This window comes from Hyalella azteca, unplaced genomic scaffold (genome assembly GCF_000764305.2).
Source record: "Hyalella azteca isolate HAZT.00-mixed unplaced genomic scaffold, Hazt_2.0.2 contig11414, whole genome shotgun sequence".
Classification (NCBI taxonomy): Eukaryota; Metazoa; Arthropoda; class Malacostraca; order Amphipoda; family Hyalellidae; genus Hyalella; species Hyalella azteca.
The window spans coordinates 220,739-243,039 of record NW_025941413.1 but is presented as its reverse complement, the minus strand read 5'-3'; the positions used below and the strand labels follow the sequence as shown (position 1 = coordinate 243,039).

General features: G+C 36.9%; 1 protein-coding gene across 1 annotated transcript in view; it reads right to left on the bottom strand.

Moving 5' to 3' along the window:
* LOC108676893 (potassium voltage-gated channel unc-103) overlaps positions 1-22,301 on the bottom strand; it is a gene marked incomplete at its 3' end in the record, with an annotated part of 67,302 nt that overhangs the window by 14,358 nt on the left and 30,643 nt on the right. Inside the window, 1 exon segment of the mRNA XM_047882821.1 lies at positions 1,832-2,066. Coding sequence (XP_047738777.1) covers positions 1,832-2,066 — 235 coding nt within the window.

Here is a 22,301-nt window from a genome sequence, read left to right as displayed (position 1 = left end):
TCTTTACTCCATTTTGCAAATTTTTACCATACTGAAAATTTAACTCTTATTTATTTTGATGCCACATTTTCTTCAATACTGATATCGAATAAATGGGATGAAATATGCATGTCATTAGGTTATGCCCGAATTTAAAAAACTATGTAATTTGGGGCATCACACGAGATCCCGACAATCTGATTTATAATTTTCGGAACGAAGCGAACATTTATTTGGCTCATTATTATTCATTTGACTATTTATTCAAATTTTCAAGTTTTAGCTAACGACTGTGTGCTGCACATCATTTGCCTTAACTGTACCCTGCACAGCTGTCAACGATAACCGTTAGAATATTTTTGTTAAACGGCAGAGCGGACCCCTGCCGTTTTACCTCGTACAATATACAATTTTATTGAAACGATATGCTTCATTTTTAATTCCAGAATGTAAAAAGTTTTGATAGATATTTATATAAAGTCGCAGAAGCAAGGAGAGGATTGTAACCAAAGTTTAACAGTCGTGGCTGGCGACTGTTCGGAGCCAGACTGCCGCTTGTCTGGCAGCCCAAAATCGGGAGCAGCACTTCAATAAATCCAAGCCGGAAAGCTCACATGATTAGACGAAAATGATGGCACTGCAGCACGCACGAGCATCGAGGGAACCCATGAAACTAGATTGTTGTTGAAAAAAGATTGTGAACCCATGAAACTAGATTGTTGCGAACCGGAATAGTGAACCAAGTTCATACACGATATTTTTATACAAAGTATGAAAAAAGATTGTGAACCCATGAAACTAGATTGTTGCGAACAGGAATAGTGAACCAAGTTCATACACGATATTTTCATACAAAGTAAAACAAATCAAGAAACTAAAGCCATGCTAACTAGTTAGCAGTTTATTGTACTTTGATTGAATAAGACACTCGTAAAGGCATCGGACCGTCGAAAATCTGCAAGCAAGAAGTTCGGTCATAAAACAAAGTAATTGCAAATGAAAACCAAAGCTTGATTCAAGTTTTGAGCGATAGACGATATGACAACGTCAATTAATTGAATGATCCTTACAGTCGCTAAAAAAGGCAACAAATTAATTTACGAACTATATAAAATTCTTTTAAAAATGCACACTTTATGTAGTTGAAAAAACTCTGAAATTAATTACATCTTTCATCAAATTCACACATAGCATGCGAGATCTATAAATATGGTCAGCATGGATGGGCGCTGCGCTTTACTCTCATCTATGCCAAATCTTGATTGCACATTTCATTTTAATAATTTTTATTTTATGCCATATTACGGCTGCCTATCGACCTTGCATAATTATGTTATGGTTATAAATAGTTGAAAACTCAGTGGCTTTATTTCAACCGGTAGCTAAGGACCAAGAATATATGTAGATATTTCGAAATAGTTGGAATAAGTCGCCACAAAATGAAATTGAAATTATAGGAAAATGAACTGATGTAATTGAGAATTGATGCACTAAAAAATTATAATTAAATCTGATGCGGAACAAAAGGCGAAATTATTCAAGGACCCGGAGTTTCATCAAGAACGTATCAACACTCACCTTTTAACCCAATAATTTGACCTGATACATGAGAAACACAGAATACAGTTAAGAAATCTTAGTAACTGTATTCGGGAAAATAATGAAGAAATTATGATCTGTAACGAGATTAGGTGAATTTAACCTTTACGCGATAATAATCCCAATGATAATCAATAAACGTAAACAAAAGTGATTAATACAGGCATAACAACCTCAAACATCAAAGCGAAGACCTAGCTTTACGGTAACATTTTAGATTACACGAGTACAAAGTGTAGACGGAATGACCCACCTAATAACTCGATGACCCAAAGCGGGTCGGTGAAGGGTTGTTCGTTTGGGCTTTTGATTTCACTTAAGAGGAAGGCAGCGACGTAGGGCGTGAAGATGGCCGTATAGATGACGAGGATGAGGATAATCCAGTCCCACACAGCTTTGAAGGGCGAGTAGTGCAGGATTGTGCACTTGTGGATGTCTGGAGACTGCAGCTTGTACTCTGGGATGACATCCGCGCCCAGTGACAGCACCTGAAATGCAAGCGCATCCAATGATCAGATTAACTGTCTAGCAGGGGTTCAGGCATGGGTAGTAGTGAGATTTTATTAATCACCTACCAAAATGCACTGGAAAATCGAGCAGTAACGAGATTTTATTAATCAACTACCAAAATATTGTAAAAGCACTTGGAAAACCGAGTAATCTAGCAGAAAGGCAGATCTTCCAAGTTAATTGTTCAGGATCTAATGAGAAAAAATCCTGCAGAAAATAACTTCTAGAGGGGCAGCTGAAGTACGGAGCGAGAAGAGTTGCCAGAAATTTTCTCTCGGGTAAAAGGGGCGACTTAGAAGGCATCGAAGTCTATTTAATTTAGCAGGTTCTGGAAAGTTGCCAGAATTCAGAGTTTACGGATAGGAAACCGTGGCTGAGAGAATCGTACACATGGAAAAATTGACTTTATATGAGTGGCTATCAGGATCCATACAGACGGATACACGCGTGGATTAAATGACTGTAGAGAGACGTCTTGAAAATTGCATGCAGACAGTCGACGGCCTATCACGTGCCAAGCTCGAAATTAGATTTCAGGAGATTCAAATTTTACTATCTGAGAAAATATCGAAAGTTAATCGGATTTGGCTGGGCAATTACCTTGTCAAATTAAGGTTAGGATAAATTTACAACCTAAGATACTCATTTGCTGAGAACTAGTAAGTCACAGCTTAAAGCAGCCAAACGGCTAAAAGTAAACCTCATTCACGCCCTCTCGCGGAGCTCGGCTCCATAATTTAAGTGGAATGCGATTTCGGATTAAATTTGAAACATAATAAACAATATAAAATATAGTGGTTATGGTACTATTTATGGAATATAGTGGTTAGTTTTATATATAGTGGTTATTTATTCCTATTTATGGAATATATATATATGGAATTGATGGTAGGTACTATTTATCTTTATGTTATGCAGGTTGAAGAAAAAATTAGAGCAACTTTAAAAATTCCCTAGTTATCAAGAGAGAGGAGTCAGTGCAAGGAAAAGAAGATCGATGGAGTAGCAATAAAAAGAAAGCAGGACAGGATGCAGTTTCTTGCTCAATTGGCAGAGGCCCAAGCGACCAGGATCTGAAGCAAGATTTCTTCTTCAGGTCGTAATGGTTGATGTTTTTGAGAAAGATAAAAATCGTCGAGAGTTGGCTAAGAAAAAGGTATCAAAACGCAATCTAGACCGTCGAAAGCTCGTACCACCTCTAAGTACAGCAAAAAAGTTTTGATATGTTTATTTAACAGCGCTCAGCAAAAGCTTTGATAAAAATGTGATAAAATAAGGTGGTACTGAAGAAATGTTTGATCAACAGCCAAACAATTAGAGATGGAGCTGATTATGAAAGCTTTGAAATAATTGATTTTTTGAAGGTATTTTTCATACGATACGAAATTACTAAGTATCCAATAGATAATTAATTCATATAATGATCAAAATTAAAATATTCCGAGACTATTTATAATTTATTATTACGATTATTATATGACGATTATATATGATTATATATTTATTATGACGATTATTATAATATTTTATTATTTTAGTATAATATCTGTGTACGAATTATATAATGATGCGATAAAGAATCCTGATGCAAAGTAACGCTAAGAAATTTGCGCACGGCCCCGTTTCCTTGGACATACGTGAATACAGAGAATTGAATGCAAATATAATTACAACTAATAAGTGAAAAAGGTAACAGAGATGGCTAGCAACACCGAGTTTTACTCTGAAAATATCAATATCTTTCCAGTACATTGTTGTAATAACGTTGATATTTGCAATTCATCAGGCACTTCACTCGAATCAACTACACAGAGAAATTATTCCACTGTTGTGGAGCTCGGACATCAGGAGACGCAACGAAATTCCGGAAGCGGACATTCCGACTCAATCCCTGGAGGCGACAAGCAGGCAACACGACGACGAAGTCGAGAACGCAACTGCTTCACTAGGAAATGCAACTGCTTCACTAGGAAATACAACTGCTTCCCTAGGAAATGCAACTGCTCCCCTAGGAAATACAACTGCTTCACTAGGAAATACAACAGCTTCACTAGGAAATACAACTGCTTCTCAACTGCTTCACTAGGAAATACAACTGCTTCACTAGGAAATACAACTGCTTCACTAGGAAATACAACTGCTTCACTAGGAAATGCAACAGCTTCACTAGGAAATACAACAGCTTCACTAGGAAATACAACTGCTCCCCTGGGAAATACATCTGCTCCCCTAGGAAATGCAACTGCTTCACTAGGAAATGTAACTGCTTCACTAGGAAATGTAATTGTTCCCTTGGGAAATACAACTGCTTCCCTGGGAAATACAACTGCTCCCCTAGGAAATGCAACTGCTTCACTAGGAAATGTAACTGCTCCCTTGGGAAATACAACTGCTTCCCTGGGAAATACAACTGCTTCCCTAGGAAATGCAACTGCTTCACTAGGAAATGCAACTGCCCACTCCCCCCTAGAATAACAACTGCTAATCTAGTAAATGAAGTTGCTCTCCTGTGAAATAAAAATGCTCTACTAGAGAAATGAAATTTATCCACTAGGGAAATACAGCTGCTCCTCTAGGATATGAAATGCGATCACCGGCCACACTGATATTTGAAAGTAAGGTGAGAAGAATTCGCTCTGGAAATTTAAAAGGTAATTCAACCAATTCGACTCATGTCAAGAAAAGACAGTTAAATCTTAATTAATATATTATTATTATTAAAATATTAACGATGTCTAGGGCGTTTACAAAATTAATCACCGCTGAGTCAAACCGAGGAAAGAATGAATGTTGTCATTATCTTCAACCCTGCAGTTCCAGGAGCTAATACATACCAAATATCGACGAGTTTTCTGCACATTGTCAAATGAAATAATTCTTATACGAAAAATTTGACGGTTTTTTGCGGCTTTATCCCGTGACGTAAAAGACGTTTGAAAAATATTCGAATGTAAAAGAGAAACGTTGACTAGGTCGACATTACTGAAACTGATGACTTGTTGGCAGAAAGCGAGTACCCAGAACAAATTTAAAAAAGCGAAATGTTGCATACCGTGGTTTTGCATTCCCTAATTATATTTTCTTAGTTTCGTTACAAATAAATTGTTCATGAATAAGTTCCACATTTATTGCAAATAATTTCAAGTAAAGAAATGTCTTTGCGTGATTTGTGGAATGGAGTTAGGATGTGCACGACTTTAAATTTAAATGAACCGATCGATAAAGTTGATAGTCAAATAAAATTTGACACCATTCGCTTCAGAACATCATTAAAAATAATCTTCTCAACCTGCATACGTTACTAAATAATATATATACTATTATGCACAACAATTAACGATTGTTAATAATTTGATGTTATATAATTTATTACTAATGGCAATTTTTATGTCAACGACCACACACCGTATTTATGCTGGATATAATGGAGGGTTTGGTTTCGGATTTTACACTGGAGATTGTGTCTTCTCTAAGCGAAAGCTTGAACGTCGATGACAAGGATGTTTTTCGCGCATACTTCACCCGGTAGGTGTCACCTTTCATTTCCGATCCAACTTTTATCTCGTTGGCTCTTGGTCCGTTCGCGGAGGAATAGATGGACGCGGACCGCAAATTGTTTAGGGCATCGACAACGGAAAAGCTACGGAAACGTGCTTCTCTTCGGCGCCGGCTGCCCCCGACACCCGCGGGCGCCTGCGTCGCCTCTACCATCGAAGATACGCTGGGACAGAGCGTCTCTGTCATGTCGTGGTCACTAGAGTAACTCGCCTCACATCTCCTAATGAAGAATTCTTTATCAAGAGTTCATTTTTTATAAGGACTATGAGTTCACATCCCTCAATGAAGAACTCTTGCTCAAAACCTCAAATTTAATAATGACGATGAGGCACATTTGCTTCCGTCTACTCTTGATTTATTGAGAAATCGCAAAATCGCTCGCAAGATTTATACGAAAATTGGGTAGTTATTCTATAAGAATATGTTATAAATACCTCAGGAGTACAATAATTAACAAGTAACTGTTAAATCACAATTTTAAGAACCGCCAGTTCCAACATCCAATATTCAAAGGCATCAAATGATTAAGATTCGTCAAAACTTTCATTTGGGTGTTTTTTAAATAATAATAGTGCACATCATTAATAACGAATACTGATTTCAGTAATCCTAACCCGATTATTTGCACTTATGTGAATCACATTTTTAGTGGCGATTTTAACGCAAACAATTAAAAGTGAAATTTGAAGCTGAAACAAAAACTGGAAATTGCAGTTAGACAAAAATTTAACCGAGACAAATAAGCTTATATGAGCGTTGTAGGCTGCTCTATGTCTCAGTAGGTTATTTCGGGTTAAATAATACCGAAAAGTAAGGAAAAAAATCAAACGAGTGAGTCCGTTTTTGTAGCACAACATTGAGGTACAAGTTTTCAAACTTGTATACATGATTGCTCTCCCGACAAGAGCATCTAAGTAATAATTCGATCTAAGACCATATAAATGTACGCTAGCAGCAAGACAATAAAAGAAGTACTCAAACTCTTCAAGAAAGCGATCAGAAAATGTTGGCCTTTGAACGGTTCGTGATGTCACTCACGAGGAAGATCCTGAACTCGTGATTGACATAAAATAATCCTGAATGGTTTTCAGATCGGATGTGTCAACGAAGAAAGCTTTACGCGAGTCGCACAAGATCTCATCGTTTGTGAACATTTTATACCTGCGATGTCTCGCAAATCCCATAATGTTTAAACAAGGCCGTCAACACATCAGACAGCAAAAGCGATAATAAAATGAAATTATTTATGTAGGTTTCTACGGTTTATGCATATTATTCACAAATGTATATATCGTGGAGCAGCAACGAATTGACGAATTTGCCCCGCGTCAGTTCAATAATATCTAAACATGTCTTTCACAAGTACATCAACTAATGAGGTTAATTTTAATTTATACCGTCGCTGAAAATAGTATTTCTTCGTTGAAAGACATATTAAATCAATTGAATCAGTTCTGAGGACTTGCATCAACAAATATATTCATCTTCAAAAATTTAACTGTCTTGAGCACAATTATATAACTGCATACTTTGCAACGATTTTCATAACCAGATGATTCTCCGACATAATAGTATCAATATATACACAATGCTTTGCTTTTCACTGTCTAATGCCTTGAACACTATTGAATCAATAAATACACATTACCATGATTTCTGCAATATCTTTGACAATAATCCATTGTAATAATCGCAAGATATGCGCATGACAACAACTGGAACACAAGAGTGAAACAAGTGTCGGTGCATCGAGACAGTCAGCCAGCGACTGCAGAGAGTCTCCACCGCGACCGCTGCAAGCCCGGCATGTCGATGGCCGGTCCAGACAGAGCGGAGCCACCGTCGCGGCCCAGGAATGCTTTACTGCCAACGGCAGCAAAAAAACTCTCTGGCGAAGCCAAACGCTGAAGGTCATGCACATACATGATCTGGCGGTGTCCCAAGAGTTGAGCGTGATTAGCTTCGTATGTGACCTAAGGGCGGAGAAGCTGGAATCATATGAGATTTTGACGTCTGGCGCTGAATTGTACCTATACAAATGCCATGTCTCGAGTAGGCAAATCAACCTTGAAAACTGCGGAGGATCCGGGCCTTGAGTAAAGTATTAAATAGAAATTAGAAAGTATTAAATGAATAGAAAATTGAAAAATTAGAGGCAGTGCTCATTGGATAGATTCATGAATAAGAAACAAATTGTTGGAATAATAGTAATGCGGCTAGTAATTTCCAAGCATAATATCGGGTAAGCCGTTTTCCGTTTTGATCGAACGAGAAGGGAAACTAGGAGATTTTCAAGAGCATAAGCAAATGGTTTTTCTTTACAGCTTAATTTCACCAATAAAACTAAAAGTTTGAATTAAAAAAGTTGGCACAAACTTAGGCGTTGCATTGGCTTACTTGTTTACCAAAATCATTCAGTCGTCAGTGTACCAAAACAGGTCATCCATAGATCAGCCGTGAATAATGAGGCTGAGCCCTAAGGCCCATAAGATGCGTTACTAGCCATGATCGACCATAAAAAGCTCCTTATGGCCATGTTACCACTAAACGAGAAAAAGTAAGATCTGCGTACTAAAGCTCGACCCAGGTCAATAGATCATTCACTATAATAAAACGCATTGCAAACCGAAGTATATGGAGCTTCTGCTACCATAGCACAAGACCATTGCCCAGCAAAATCGCCCAAAATTGGTACCAGCATAATAAACATGAGATATCTTCAAGCAATTCATTGAATTCGGCGATTCAGAAAACAGTGACATACAAATGCTCGTGACGAATTGTACAAATAATAATTTGTACCATTTTCCTTCTAAATGATTCTCACCTTCACAGAAAGGACGAGTAATAATCTGTGAACTCAGTCGTAGAAAAATAGAATTTGCTGAATTTTTTATATGATCAACCACAAAATATAAAATCATATTTAAACATAGCCGTCTTTGACGTCAGTGCTAAGTGCTAAACAGGAAGTGACCTCGATAAGTAGCTTTGCGATTTAGTTTCTCAATTACATTTATAAGCATTTCTGTTGTTGCTCCTGCTTTGATTCGTCTTGAAAGTCTAGCAACCACATTCTTTCCCTGTATACATGGCAGTTTTATCAAATTGAGAAAGATATCATTGTATTCGTAAGGCTAACATAAAACAAATTGTTTTTGCACAATTCTAAGTGAAATTACAAGCCAAATACAATAAGTCACACGGACAAATCGTAGCAGCGTTTTTTTTTTGTACGAGGCCAAAGTCAGGAACACGTGAAAAGAAAGGGATTCTGTACCCCAAGTTCAGGCGACGCTGAAGAGACCATTAAAGAGTTTAATTTGCGAAGAAAAACCTCATGACTTTACCATAGAAATAAAAGTTAAAACATAATTTTGCTGTGGAATTTAAATTCCATTATTTGAATCTCTGAATGACTTCAGATATTTCGGGATATTGAAGAACTTTATCAGGGATTCATGCGTACTGGCTGCCTCTTTCAGGAATAATAGATGTTTTTCAATGCCTTCAAATTTCCCAAGATGAAAACTTTGAACGGAGCTATAAATGACTAATTTATTATTAGTCATTATTATTAATTATTAGGTTAATTTGACGAATAATGACTAATTATTATTACGTCATTATTATATAAATGACTAATTATTAATGACAATAACAGCAAGTCATATCATTGATGAATATATAGCACTTATATATAACTGCTGTCGTGCATATTTACATCATATTTTATTTACCAATATTTCTTTAGGAGATTTTATCTGAAAATTAACCACATACGGTACCAGAAACGTATATTGATTTATCTTATTTTAAGGAAAAAATTAATACTACAACTATGAATGCTTGGGGTGGATGGGAAAAAATGTTATTCCAGTCATGTTTTCACTTCCAAAAATGAAGTCAATCACAGCTGGCAGGCCTGGATCAACAAAAAATGCATTCGCCTGTATCGTATTTCATGAATATAAAGGGTGTTCCGCAGAAGCAAGGGGAAAACGGCATAACTGGAAAAGCGGTAGAATATAAACTGTTTTACATAAAAAAAAATCAAAATACACTCGAAACTTCAATCGGGTTCATTAGTTTGCAGGAAAATCTTGAGCAGAGCTTCGTTCAGAACAAATGCTCGGCACAATTATATAAATAATAAGGAGAGCAACTTCAAAGCCAATCCAGGAGCTGAGCAGCACAATGAAAATAAGATGTCACTCGAAAAATGTCGCGGAGTGCGGCTCTGCAGAAAGCTTTCACCCTTTGCTAAAATGCACGGAGTATATACAACCAGGCTGAACAAAAACTTCACAGGTAATAAGATCGCAGGTAATCAGTATGGGACAATATTTCAAAGAAACTTAGGCTCAAAATCAGACCGAACAAATCCCAGGAGTTTGCTGCGACATTATTTTCAAACAGCAGCATTACAAATTTATAAATTATAAGAATCCAATTATTGGGCATGAGGTTGGAGTTCGTTAAAATTAATCTGGCGGTGATTAAGCAGACGCAGCATTAAAGCGAATGATGGATGGATGTTGTCCTGAGAAGTATATGGGAACGTAAATGCAGGAAGTGCAGTGGGAGCGGATTTTCAAAGCTCCAAAGACAACGTATTTAAAGAAAGCGAGTCGGTGTATCAACTCGAGAGGATGGCGAAATTAAGCAGCGCTCTGTAAAGCACTTGTATTGTGCCGTTTATAGAGAGGAATGAAACTGAAAATTTGCAGTCACTTGACGTGAGAGGCGGCGTATTATTAAATGCATGAGCCACAAGCGGATCAGGAAGCTGTAAGGCTCAATCTATAAATAAGGAATCAAACAGGAGGCAATTCAGCTCAAAGCATAATTAGCTTCCGACCTTATCACAGGACCCTCGTTCTCCTGAGCTTCGAGTAACTGTGACCACCTGTAGGAAAGTACAATTAAGAGACCGCGTTTCCTAGGGCAGGAGCACTAGATTCAATGTAAGAAAAATAATGAACAAGGTGCTATTTTAAATAAAATTGGGAAATCGACGGGTTAATGANCATTATAGGACAAGAACAAGAAATTAAATATGGTAATCAGCAAAATTAATGCAATCATAGATGACAGACACAATCAAACCATAAGCAGGACACATAAGCAGCTAAACAGTCGTTGCACAAATCATGTATTCCCCGAACCTTGTTTAATTAATAGGCCTCAATCCAAGACCTAAGTGAGAAGCACTTCCAGGATGCACGATGCATTTCATTGAGCAAAATATTCGGCCCAAAATTAAATTGCTTGACCAGTGAACAGCTGCGGGATGTAAACAGCAAAGACAATCGCTGAACTACCAGGAATTTCAGGGTTTGACAGAAACTCAAAGATAATTGTTTAGTACTCAGTGAATTTGGAAAATTCACTAATATTCACTAATACATAATTGATCTCACATACAAGTCTTTCATTTGAACTTAATAATAAAGTATTTTTCGGTTTGGTGTGAAAAAAATGAAACACATCTACCAGAACAGAAATACACTGTTTTACCTCATTATATTATCAATAACCTGAAAATAAATCAAATTGCACGCAGCTGAAGAAATATAACTACCAGAATGAAAAAATGTCAAATTGAACATTTCATCAAAATAATTAAACATTACTCGGTAAAACGGTAAAACGCTCGAGTTGCGAATATGTAGAAAAAACATTTCACTTCAAATTCTTGATACCATTTCATATGAAATTTGGGGTTACATTTTGAAAAAAGAAACTTTCACTTATCGTAGTTCGATCAAAAGAAGTTTATGCAACAGAGCTAAACTCATTCTGACTAATAAGTTCTCTCAATGCGGAACCGGTCTCCACAAGAAAATATCATTTTCGATGTTCGATGGCTAGTTATTTTATTCGAATTATTTTATTTTCGAAAATATTATTTTATTTTCGAAAATATTATTTTTATTTTCGAAAATATTATTTTCGAGGTTTTCGATGAAAACTACAGGGCTAGCATGCGAGCTAGGTTTGGGAGGGACGCCGCTAGCCCGATGACTCGACACGAGCCAAATGAAGCATACGAACGCTTACGCTCAGCAGGCGCATGCACGCAAATTATCGAGGAGCACATGGAAATCACTTAGCACTTAGGCACATGGGAATCAACGATAGGAGCGCTTAGGAGCGCATGGGAATCAACAGCACTTACGCACAGTACAAGACAAGAAAAAATATGTCATAACGCTTTATGAAAGTTGGTCGTCTATGAATTGACCGACATAAGTTAGAAAGGTACTATTGGAAAACATGAGTCACTTATTAAAAATGCTTTGAATAATGGATGACAACAGTGACCTTACTTGGGGATAGGGCATCAGGATATAGAAAGATTCCATATTTGATCAAACAGTAACATTTTCACTAATGTGCTGAAATCCATGTAAAAAAGTAAATTGTCCTCTCATAACTTAATAGTAATTTGAAGATTTAAGGGAAGATGATCAACTGCAATTAAGTGTCGAACGACGCTATTTACGCATGAAATTACAAGAATATGTTTGAAAATGTTTTGAGTGAATGTAACACCTTAGAGTATATCGTACCCCAACGAACTGTAGAATAATTCTAGTTTAAATAAAGTCTGGGTAACAAGAATTTTCTCATAATACATCAACGTTTGTCAAACAAGAGTACCTCCATGCATTAAAGAATGTTTCTAAGTTCTTATCCGTATATCAGGCTGCCTCTACTCAGCGCCTCGCACTTAGCAGCAACACGGTCTCGCGAATAAGAGAACTCGATGAGGTCAACGAAAGCTCTCAGCATAACAAGGAAATGAACTCATTCCTAAGCGAGTCGAGATTGGCGCGCCAGCAGTCTCTGCTCAGGAGAGCTGGTATATAGTCAGGTTGCAGGTGCTGATTTCTCTTCCAGTATAAGGGTACGCACACAGTGAAAGCAGGTTGCCAGCGTGCTGGTTACCTGCTCAGGCTGGCGCCTGACATCTACAGAAGCCTATTCGTACAGGTTTTCACTGTGAACACTTACATTATTATCCTATGTTCATTCTTGTGGCAGGGTGGAGCAGGTTGCCCGCGCGGGCAAACCTGCTTTCACTGTGTGCGTACCCTAACAGAAGTTGTATGAATGCACACATTTGCTGGTCATTGAGGTATATAAGAGATGACATTGCAGGAATGCAGCCTTCAAATGGGGATCATATACTCGTTTCAGGAACCTGTAGGAATTATCGAACTTCCCATTTAAAGGTAAATAAGTTATTGATTCATAATATTCAATAAGTTGATTTAATTACTTCATAGAAGCTGTTCGAAACAGTTTTGTATTGAACTCCACAAAAAAGCTGCGACCTTGAACAGTACTACAGATTTCTGGAAGATTTTTATTCAGTATAAATAAAGCGCCACACGACAACCGATTCGTCTCAGTATATTCGTATCGCTTCGTATTCGTCTCGGACCCACGACGTTACTTCAAAAAGGATAAGGGCTCTGAATTCCTGTAGACCGGAATATGTCGGATACAAAACTAATAAATCAAGAAAAACTCAGCTCGAATAATTCTCGTTGCAGCAGTGCATGTTTACCACTTAAATTTATGTGTTATGAATTAATTTAAATAAATTAAAACAATCGTTCAATGCAATTTTATCCGTTTTTCCAGAATGTTTTCCACATACACCAAATTTAAAGAGCTTGATTACCATGCGAAAATGGACAGCAATCATAACTGTGCCCTCGAATTTATTCTCGAATTCGCGAGAAATTCGAAAGACGAGGAAAATTCCTCGTTGGAGGAAAAAATTTTTGTTGAAAACAAACAGGTCAAGAAAGATAAAGCTCGACTAAAAAAGTTACTGAAAAATAATATAATGCATTTTTTATACATCTCGCATCCTAACATTATACATGATCAACATCCGCAATAAGAATAACAGTAAGTAATCGTCATATTAAAACGCCCCCTTTTCAATCTACACCCTATGAAATTTTATCAATTCGAGTATCTTCGCTGCTTATCCAACATAGAGTACAGTATCAAGGGAATTTCCTGTAGCGCGAATTCTGTGAAAATAAGATAAAAATTTAAGGGGATTAACCGTAGAAAAGGATGAGAGGAGGACGGGTGGAATAGCCGGCTAGGGATAGCGCTGTTAAAGAGGATGTATCAGGAAGGCGACTGTCTCCGGAATTGCTGCAGGTTGGTGTGAGAGCAAAAATCTTTGCTGCCACGCCCGGGAAATTCACACTTACACGACATCACAGTTCATAAAAGTTCCTGTGTCTCGTTCAGAAAGTCACTCAAACTTCATCAAAGCTTGAACGGTACAGAATAGCGGGGAATTTAAGAAACTGATGCATGCCAGTAACGTAAACCCTTCAGGCAAATGATGTTGAAACAACGTTGTTGATTACGAGTTCATTTCGTTGAAACACGTTTAAACAATCTTATTTCAACGTTTAATCGACGTTATTTCAACGTATAATCAACGTTATTTCAACGTAGGATGACTGATGGGTTGAGTTCTAATGCTGACTGGGTTGACGGCCAAGAAGTGCCGCCTCTTTTCCGGCATTATATGTCGCGCTTGTACTTCTCAACGACGCAAGCAAGGCAATGGTCGCACGAAAAATACATTTCTATTTTTATTTTCTTGACGATATTAATATTACATTTTTAAGGTGCGTAGGATGTTCACATCAACATCAACTCAGAACTATTTGTTCACGGCGAGACGTGAAGCAGCATATAAGCGAGTCAGGATGACGTCTCGATGAACCAATTAAGAATAAAAAACGACCGTTGAAGCTTGCAAGTTACTGAAAGAGATTCTCAAGAGGAAGATTAGAAGAAACATCCAATTTAACAATCTCAAAGTTTGAACAATAAATAGGTCAGCAAAATATTGTTGGTCTTGATTGAACAGATCCATCTACTGAGATAAAAATTGAATTTTCTTATGTACTACTTGGACGTACTGATTGACCTTTTCACTAGACACTGAATAATGCAAACTTTTTTCTGCCAATCGAAAAATGGGTCGACGGCGGAAATTTGTGAAATTTTTTGTCGTAAATGATAGACCAACTTACAAAGATAAATAAGAAAGAAAAAATTTAACTATTCAGAGCAACAGTTGGCGGTTTTCGAAAATCGAACGGAGTCCTGTACAGATTCATGTTTTGCACTAAGTGATTAAAGTCATTAAAACAACCAGTGTTAATTGTGATTTTCCTAAATAGCCCTAACTTATCAAGCACAAATAAGTAAGGAAACGCAAAATGTGAACCGCTCTTACAAATCGGAAGTAATAGCTGGTGATTTCACGCAGCTCTGCTGAATCTGAACATTTATCTCGTTTATCTCGGGAAGAAAATTTATTTACAATTATTGCTTAGTGTGAAGGTTGACTGTGTTTCTATTGTTAACTCACACATTGAATTCTTATAATGAGCGAAAATACCGGCAGATTCCCATTCATCTTCATGCAAATATTAACCAAATTATTTCGCGAATAAGAAAAACTCAAATGGTAGGTATTATAAGATATGAAAAAATCTTACAATACTTGAAGACAGCGTACCAGTTGGCAGATGCCTCTCCAGCAGGTGTAGACGAAGTGCTTATATAATTATTTAACAGTCAAGAGATATGAGCAGGCGACTGAAAGCGCCGAGTTCCAGAGACGAGATTTTTGACCATTACTGTAAGGGTGTGATCACTTGAGGATTCTTCTCTTCGTCAAGAGTTTTATAACAGTACATTATTATTTGAAGTAATAAGAATATGTTCAGCCGGCTTGGTTTTATACATTTTTGGTCTTTTGAAACGCGTTTTGACGAAGGCTCACTACGATGTCGACGTTCTGTATCTATACTGCATACAGGACGTCGATGTCGAAAAAATAGGTCAAATTCGAATGTGTATGCAATTAAAGTTTATGTACGCTTGAGGAATCCATTCATATAAACTATGTCAAAATATTAAAAATATCATTTTCAATCAGTATTTTATGTTGATCCTTCTTCTTCTGTTTCTACTAATGCCGGAAACTCAATTCGTTGCATCAAAATTAGAAATTCATTTCATCGCAATCCGTTAATGCGTATAAATCATGCAAGGTGAATTGTAAGATTATATTGCATTCCTTAACCAGTATTACAGAAAGCTTGTTTGTTCTAGGGGGGTCTAGTAAAATACCAACTGATCGCCTCGCCGTATCAAAATTAGCAAATAAAAAATTAACAATTTACCGGTAGTTACTAAATTGTTGTTTTTCATATTTAACTTATTGGTACGGAACGTGAACAAAATTCTGTCAGGCAATCTTATGCCCAGTTCATCAATGAACTACAAATTTATTACTGAGAACTTCAACGTAAAAGTACGGGAGGCTCTGCGAATCATATGACATACGAGGACAATTGTTTGAGTGGTATAAATCGTTTATAAAAAACGCCAGTTTATAATATGATGATTCTGCCGATAAACAGACAGACAGCAGAAAACCGAAACTTGATTATAACTTAACAAGAGAGTATACTTAATTCTCGTTATTTAAATGAGTGACTTCAAAATTCACTCACGCTTATTCATCAGTAAATCAAACTAATTATACAGCTAATAATCAAGTCTTACCAAATTACTGGAGGATCGGCATACTTAAACTATTCAGCTGACAGACAGATCGTTTCTAATCGAGTCCGTACAGGTAACATTTGTCTGTGCTCGTCGGCTTAGAAGTAACTAGGAATGTTGCGCTTTAACAGGTCCTGTGTCTCGTTCAGGAAGTCACTCAAAGTTCATCAAAGTTTGAATCAAAGGTACAGAATAGCGGGGAATTGTGAGAAACTGATGCATGCCAGGAACATAAACCCTTCAGGCAAATGATGTTGAAACAACGTTGATAACAAGCTCATATTGTTGAAACACGTTTAAACGTTATTTGAACGTTAAATCGAAGTTATTTCAACGTATAATCAACGTTATTTCAACGTAGGATGTCTGATGGGTTGAGTTTTAATGCTGACTGGGTTGACAGCCTCTTTTCCGGCATTAAATGTTGCGCAGGTACTTCTGAACGACGTAGACAAGGCAATGGTCAGACGAAAAATACATTTCAATTTTTCCTTTGTTGACGATATTAATATATAATTTGAAAGTTGCGTATGAGGTTCACATCAACATATGTTAACTCAGAACTATTTGTTAACGGCGAGACGTGAAGCAGCATATAAGCGGGTGCGGATGATGTCTCGATGAACCAATTAGGAATAAAAAAAAACATTTGGAAGCTTGCAAGTTACTGAAAATATCTCATAAGGAAAAATAGAAGAAAGATTCAACTTTATAATCTCAAAGTTGGAACAAGAAATATGTCATCAAAAAATTACTCTTCTTTATTGAACCGATTCTTCTCCTGAGACAAAAATCGAGTATTTTTACGTACTACCTGGACTGGTTGACTTTTTCACTCGACACTGAACAGTGCGAACTTTTTTCCGCCAATGGAAAAATAGGTGTACGGCGGAAATTTGTGAAACATTTAATCGTAAATGAAAAACTAACTTGCAAAAGATAAATAAAAAAGAACAAATTAAAGTACTCAGAGCGAGAGTTGACGGTTCCCAAAAATCGAGCGGAGTCCTTCACAGATTCATCAGTGATTAAAGTCATTAATTAAAACAGACGGTGTTGATTGTGACTTTCCTAAGTAGCCCTAACTTATCGAGCACAAATAAGTAACGAACCGAAAAAAGGTAAACCGCTTACCACAAAGCGGTAGTTATAGCTTGTGATTTCACACAGCTCTGCTGAATCTGAACTCGGGGGATGAAATTTATTTACAATTATTGCTTGGAAGGCTGACTGTTTCTATTCATAGCTCAGACATTGAATTCTAATAATGAGCGAATATACCGGCAGCTTATCGTTTATCTACATGCAAATATTTATTATATCTTATTATCTTATTATATCTTATTTATTTTGCGAACAACGTGAAAAATAATTTCTAAGGTAGGTATTATTAGATATGAAAAATATCTTACAATATTTGAAGACAGCGTACCAGTTTGCATGTTCCTCTCTATCAGGTGTAAATGAAATATTTAAATATTTTACAGTCAAGATATTCACTCAAAGGTATGAAGTCAACGCTCCAGCACACGTCTCTTCTGTTTGGCGTCAATCTTTGTGGTTTGGGCGGTAAAATCGACAGGACGCGCGTGACAGCAGCGGATGAAGCCTAACGACCCCTTAAAATTTAAGACTGATGCATTCATTGATTTTTATTATCGGACATTTCCACTGGAATCTCAAGATCTCAAAGACTTTTATATAAATTAATGATTGACAAACGTTGGACATTATAGTTAATTTCAAGCAGGGATTAGTTCTCTTCGCATGGAAAATCAGCCTATACACATTAAAGCTTATAAAAATTAAAATGTATTAAATTTGGCTGCAATGAAATAAGGACACAGCTATTACATGGAAAAAATGAGTGACTTCAGCTGCTCTCCTCAGCTCAAACTCATTGGGAATATAGAGAAACGGAAGACATGGCACAACTTAATCAACCTAATGAGATGCAGCATCTAAAAGCTACTTCATTATCATGACTTGTTAAAAGAAGCACCACAGAGCTTACCAGCTAACAGAACCTCAAATCCTCAATGGAGCGAAGAGGCCATATGACGGCGCGTAAACATTGCAATACCAGAATAACAGTCAACGTACCGTGGGTTGTAGAAGTTTATCAATACGATTGCCTGAACACTTAACATTATCAAGTGTTCACGCAATCGTATAATAATGTGTTCATTCAGACTTAACACATTATTTAGCCATGTTTGTCTGGCTGTTATATTTGAGAGCCTTGTATGCTAACCTAAATTCAGTCATAATATTCTATCATATATTTCTGTCAAATCATCCCGCTATGTTTATCAAATATTTATTCGCTAGAGATAAAACGGTGGTCGAATCGTGTTGACAACAGCAGTATGAACCAGGGGCGATTTTCTTTATAAAAATTTTCATATTTACCGTCCTATTTTTTGCTTTTTAAAATCAGCCTGAACAAGGCCAATCACATAAAAAAACTCGCGTTATGAAAAATCAGTTCAGTCCGTTTGGCTTTTCTGTCGAGCGGACTTCACTGATGCCTGTGAGTGGAGGCTTCGTATCATCAAATACTGCGAATTGAAGGATAATTACTGAGCGCTACGTCGATGGTCAATAGATTGATAAGCTGAATTTTCTTCTCGATGAGTACAGTTTAGTTTGAAATCAGTTCTCACGCACAGGTATTGCGAAGATCTCTCGATGAACATCCGTCGTAGATTTATTTATACGTCTTCAATTAAATATTTAATGGCTGTTTCTATGTTATATCGTCCCAGTTTGTACAAATTACCGTGATACTATACAAGTTAAATGTAGGAATTGACCGTGCTTCCAACTGCTCGAAAGATTGAATCACCGTTCATAACATGATTCATTGTCTGACACATACATAGGAGGGACCAAAATACTTGTAACGAAACATGCAATGGCAGAAAATTGTCCCATACCTATTACAATAGTTACGTGCAAATTTATCTGTTCTCTTTAGCAATGGATATATTTGAGAGATAAGAGATATCTTTGCCGCATCTAGATAATGCAGCTTTAAACGCAGTGAAGATGGATAAGTCATTCAACAATTCAACTCCTAGAAAAGAAATTTCAAATTCTTTTCAGCCATCTCTTCCAAAAAAATAAAGAAAATAGGCTACCGAGTCTTAAAAGTGGACTTAAAAATGTTGATACTAAATTTATTCGGTGTTTTCATCAGCAAAACGCCTGGAAATTTGACCTTAAGAGGATTCGATTGATTTTGCAAAGCATGTCCAAACCACATTATAGAGAAGAGGGTAAATTCAACCAGAACCACGGTTTTCCACGAGGTCTCAAAGAGCAGAAATAAACCGCATGTGAGGGTAGGGAGTAAATACTTGCTTGGTCGAGTTTATCTCAGCATTTATCGGCTGCGATGTCAGCTGATGCAACTCTTAATGCTCGCTCCCGGCCAATGACAACACAAGCGACAACAGCAGAATTGGTCGGACAGGCTGGGGAAGCGACTGGAGGCACTTAGAGGCCACGGGAGAAGAAATTTTCTAGTGCAAAATGAGGCTACTTGGCAGCGACATCGACAGAGGATTTTAGAAAAAAAATCCAGATTTAGCAAGGACAACTTTTCAAAGTTGTTCTTATTTGATATGACAACTCTGTAAAATACATACTGACATAAACACCAGCAATAAATAATTAGAGTCCAGCTTTGCACCACTATCATCACAATAGAATACAAAATGATCTTTCGTTTGCAGATTAGCTCGAAGTAACTAAACTTTACTGGAAACAATAGTGGCAAACACGGACAAAAGTTTGCGTTCAAATTCAGCAATTGTTAGCCAGTTTGCGTCGCTTTATATGTTATAATTATAGGAGAACAAATGGGTATCTACAAAATAAAATTGTTTAAACATCTGCAAAACAAATCGGCGACAATAATTACAATCAATATAAATCCAAACCTATCACATTTAAAACTCAGAAGTATACATTCAACACGCACTTTTTGAATACACTTTTTAAATCTTTCGGCTGTAGTTTACCAAAATTATTATATGTGTGGAATTTGGAAAGAAATTGCAAAAAGTAAAGACCTCAATCTAAAAAGATAAGCATTAATAATTAAAGGATTAAAATAATGCTTTAAAAACCGTCTTGTAGTCCATCAGACCTGGTTGGCCGTAACACCCGACGGGGGCGCAGAAGGTGGATGCAGGCCATGCAGGTCGCGGTCCTGAGGCAAGGCCGGGGCACACGCGGTCTCTGGGGGGCTGCGGGCCCAGGGAGGCTGTGCCCTACAAGCCAGGGGGCCATACTTTCATAACTGGCTAAGTTAACGTAAGTACTTACGCTCTATTTTCTCGTCTATGATTGGTGGATTTTGCTTGAAAGGCCGTCAATGATTGGCTGATGAACTCACGATCTCTCAACTTTTTTTGAAAGTATAGGCCCAGGGCACCACTATAGCAACTCCCAGATAATGTCATGAAATTATACGTGTTATTACAAAATTCTTATGCAACTATACATAAAAAACTTCTCGACCGTCTACGCCTTCTTTCACGAAAGCTAAAAGAACATCCGTATGTTCAAAGTCCTGATGTTGCGGAGATGCATCATCGAGATATTTTAGATTCAGAAATACGTTGAAGCAAAAAATAAAACTAGAAACTTATCTCTTGAATCAATGTCAGTTGGAGCAAATAACTGACAGAAAATACCATATTCAAACATAATATTTCTAAATTTCTGGGAGATTACAAGCCAGGGGCCATACTATCATAACTGGCTAAGTGAACGTAAGTATACTTAAGCTCTATTTTCTTGTCTATGATTGGTGGATTTTGCAAGGCCGTCAAGGATTGGCTAATGAACTTACGATCTCTTAACTTCTTTGAAAGTATAGCCCCTGGGAACCACTAGCAACTCCCAGATAATGTAAGGAAGTTATACGTAGTATTAAAATATTCTTACGCAAATATATACATGAAAAACTTCTCGGCCATCTGCGCTTTCTTTCAAGAAAGCGAAAATAACACCCGCAGCTTCAAAGTCCTGATGTCGCGGAGATGCATCATCGAGATATTTTAGCCAAAAATAAAAATTTAGCGTTGAAGCAAAAAATAAAACTAGAAACTTATCTCTTGAATCAATGTCAGTTGGAGCAACTAACTAAGAGAAAATATCATCTTCAACTTCAAATTTTATGGGAGGATATACTTAAAGAGCTAAGATTTCCAAACTAAGATAATGTAACATTTGTTTGAGTTTTTACAATTGAATAGTGTAAATAAAAACAACAATATGAATAATAGGAACTTTTCTGGCTACAGATAGTCAAATTTTAGTAGCTAAATCCGCAGATTTTTAGTAAGACCAGCAATTATGCTCAGCCATTTCCGATGTTAGTTGATGCCTTGAAAAATTATATTGCCATGATATTAATAGTTTATTCATTTATCCCTCAACAAACTCTACAATAGAAATAAATACGAAAAATTGTGCAAACTAAAAACGTACCACGAAAGAAGTAAATTAAAACCGATTGAGAAACTTAATTGGCAATACCGGTATTATTCGTAACTAACATGAATTACAATTAATGCAGTATAATTTTAAACTGGTAATTAGTGACCAAGATCTACGCCGAAAACCTAAAAGCTTCGCTACTGAGATTTCAGCAAGAATTAATCTTACAAATACAGCGTGATGGTGAGCAGAAATTCGAGCTAAAGCCATTTAATGATGGCGCGTAATTAGCCGGCCGTAATAAAGCGACGGTTGTGACGTCCCAATCTCTAAATAAAGTGACGCGTAAATGGACGTGATTAATGGTTGTATAGTTGCCAGGCGCGGGCCGGCGCTGTCACATCCAAATGGAATGATGGAATTGCATGTCGATTTTTTTCGGGTCTATTCCCGCCCGTGAAATGAAGATTTGAGCCAACAATAGTTCAGTTGAAATTATTTAGCACATCATTTCATATACAAAACAACAAACGAAAGTAATATTTACCGAACTCCGATGATGATTAAAT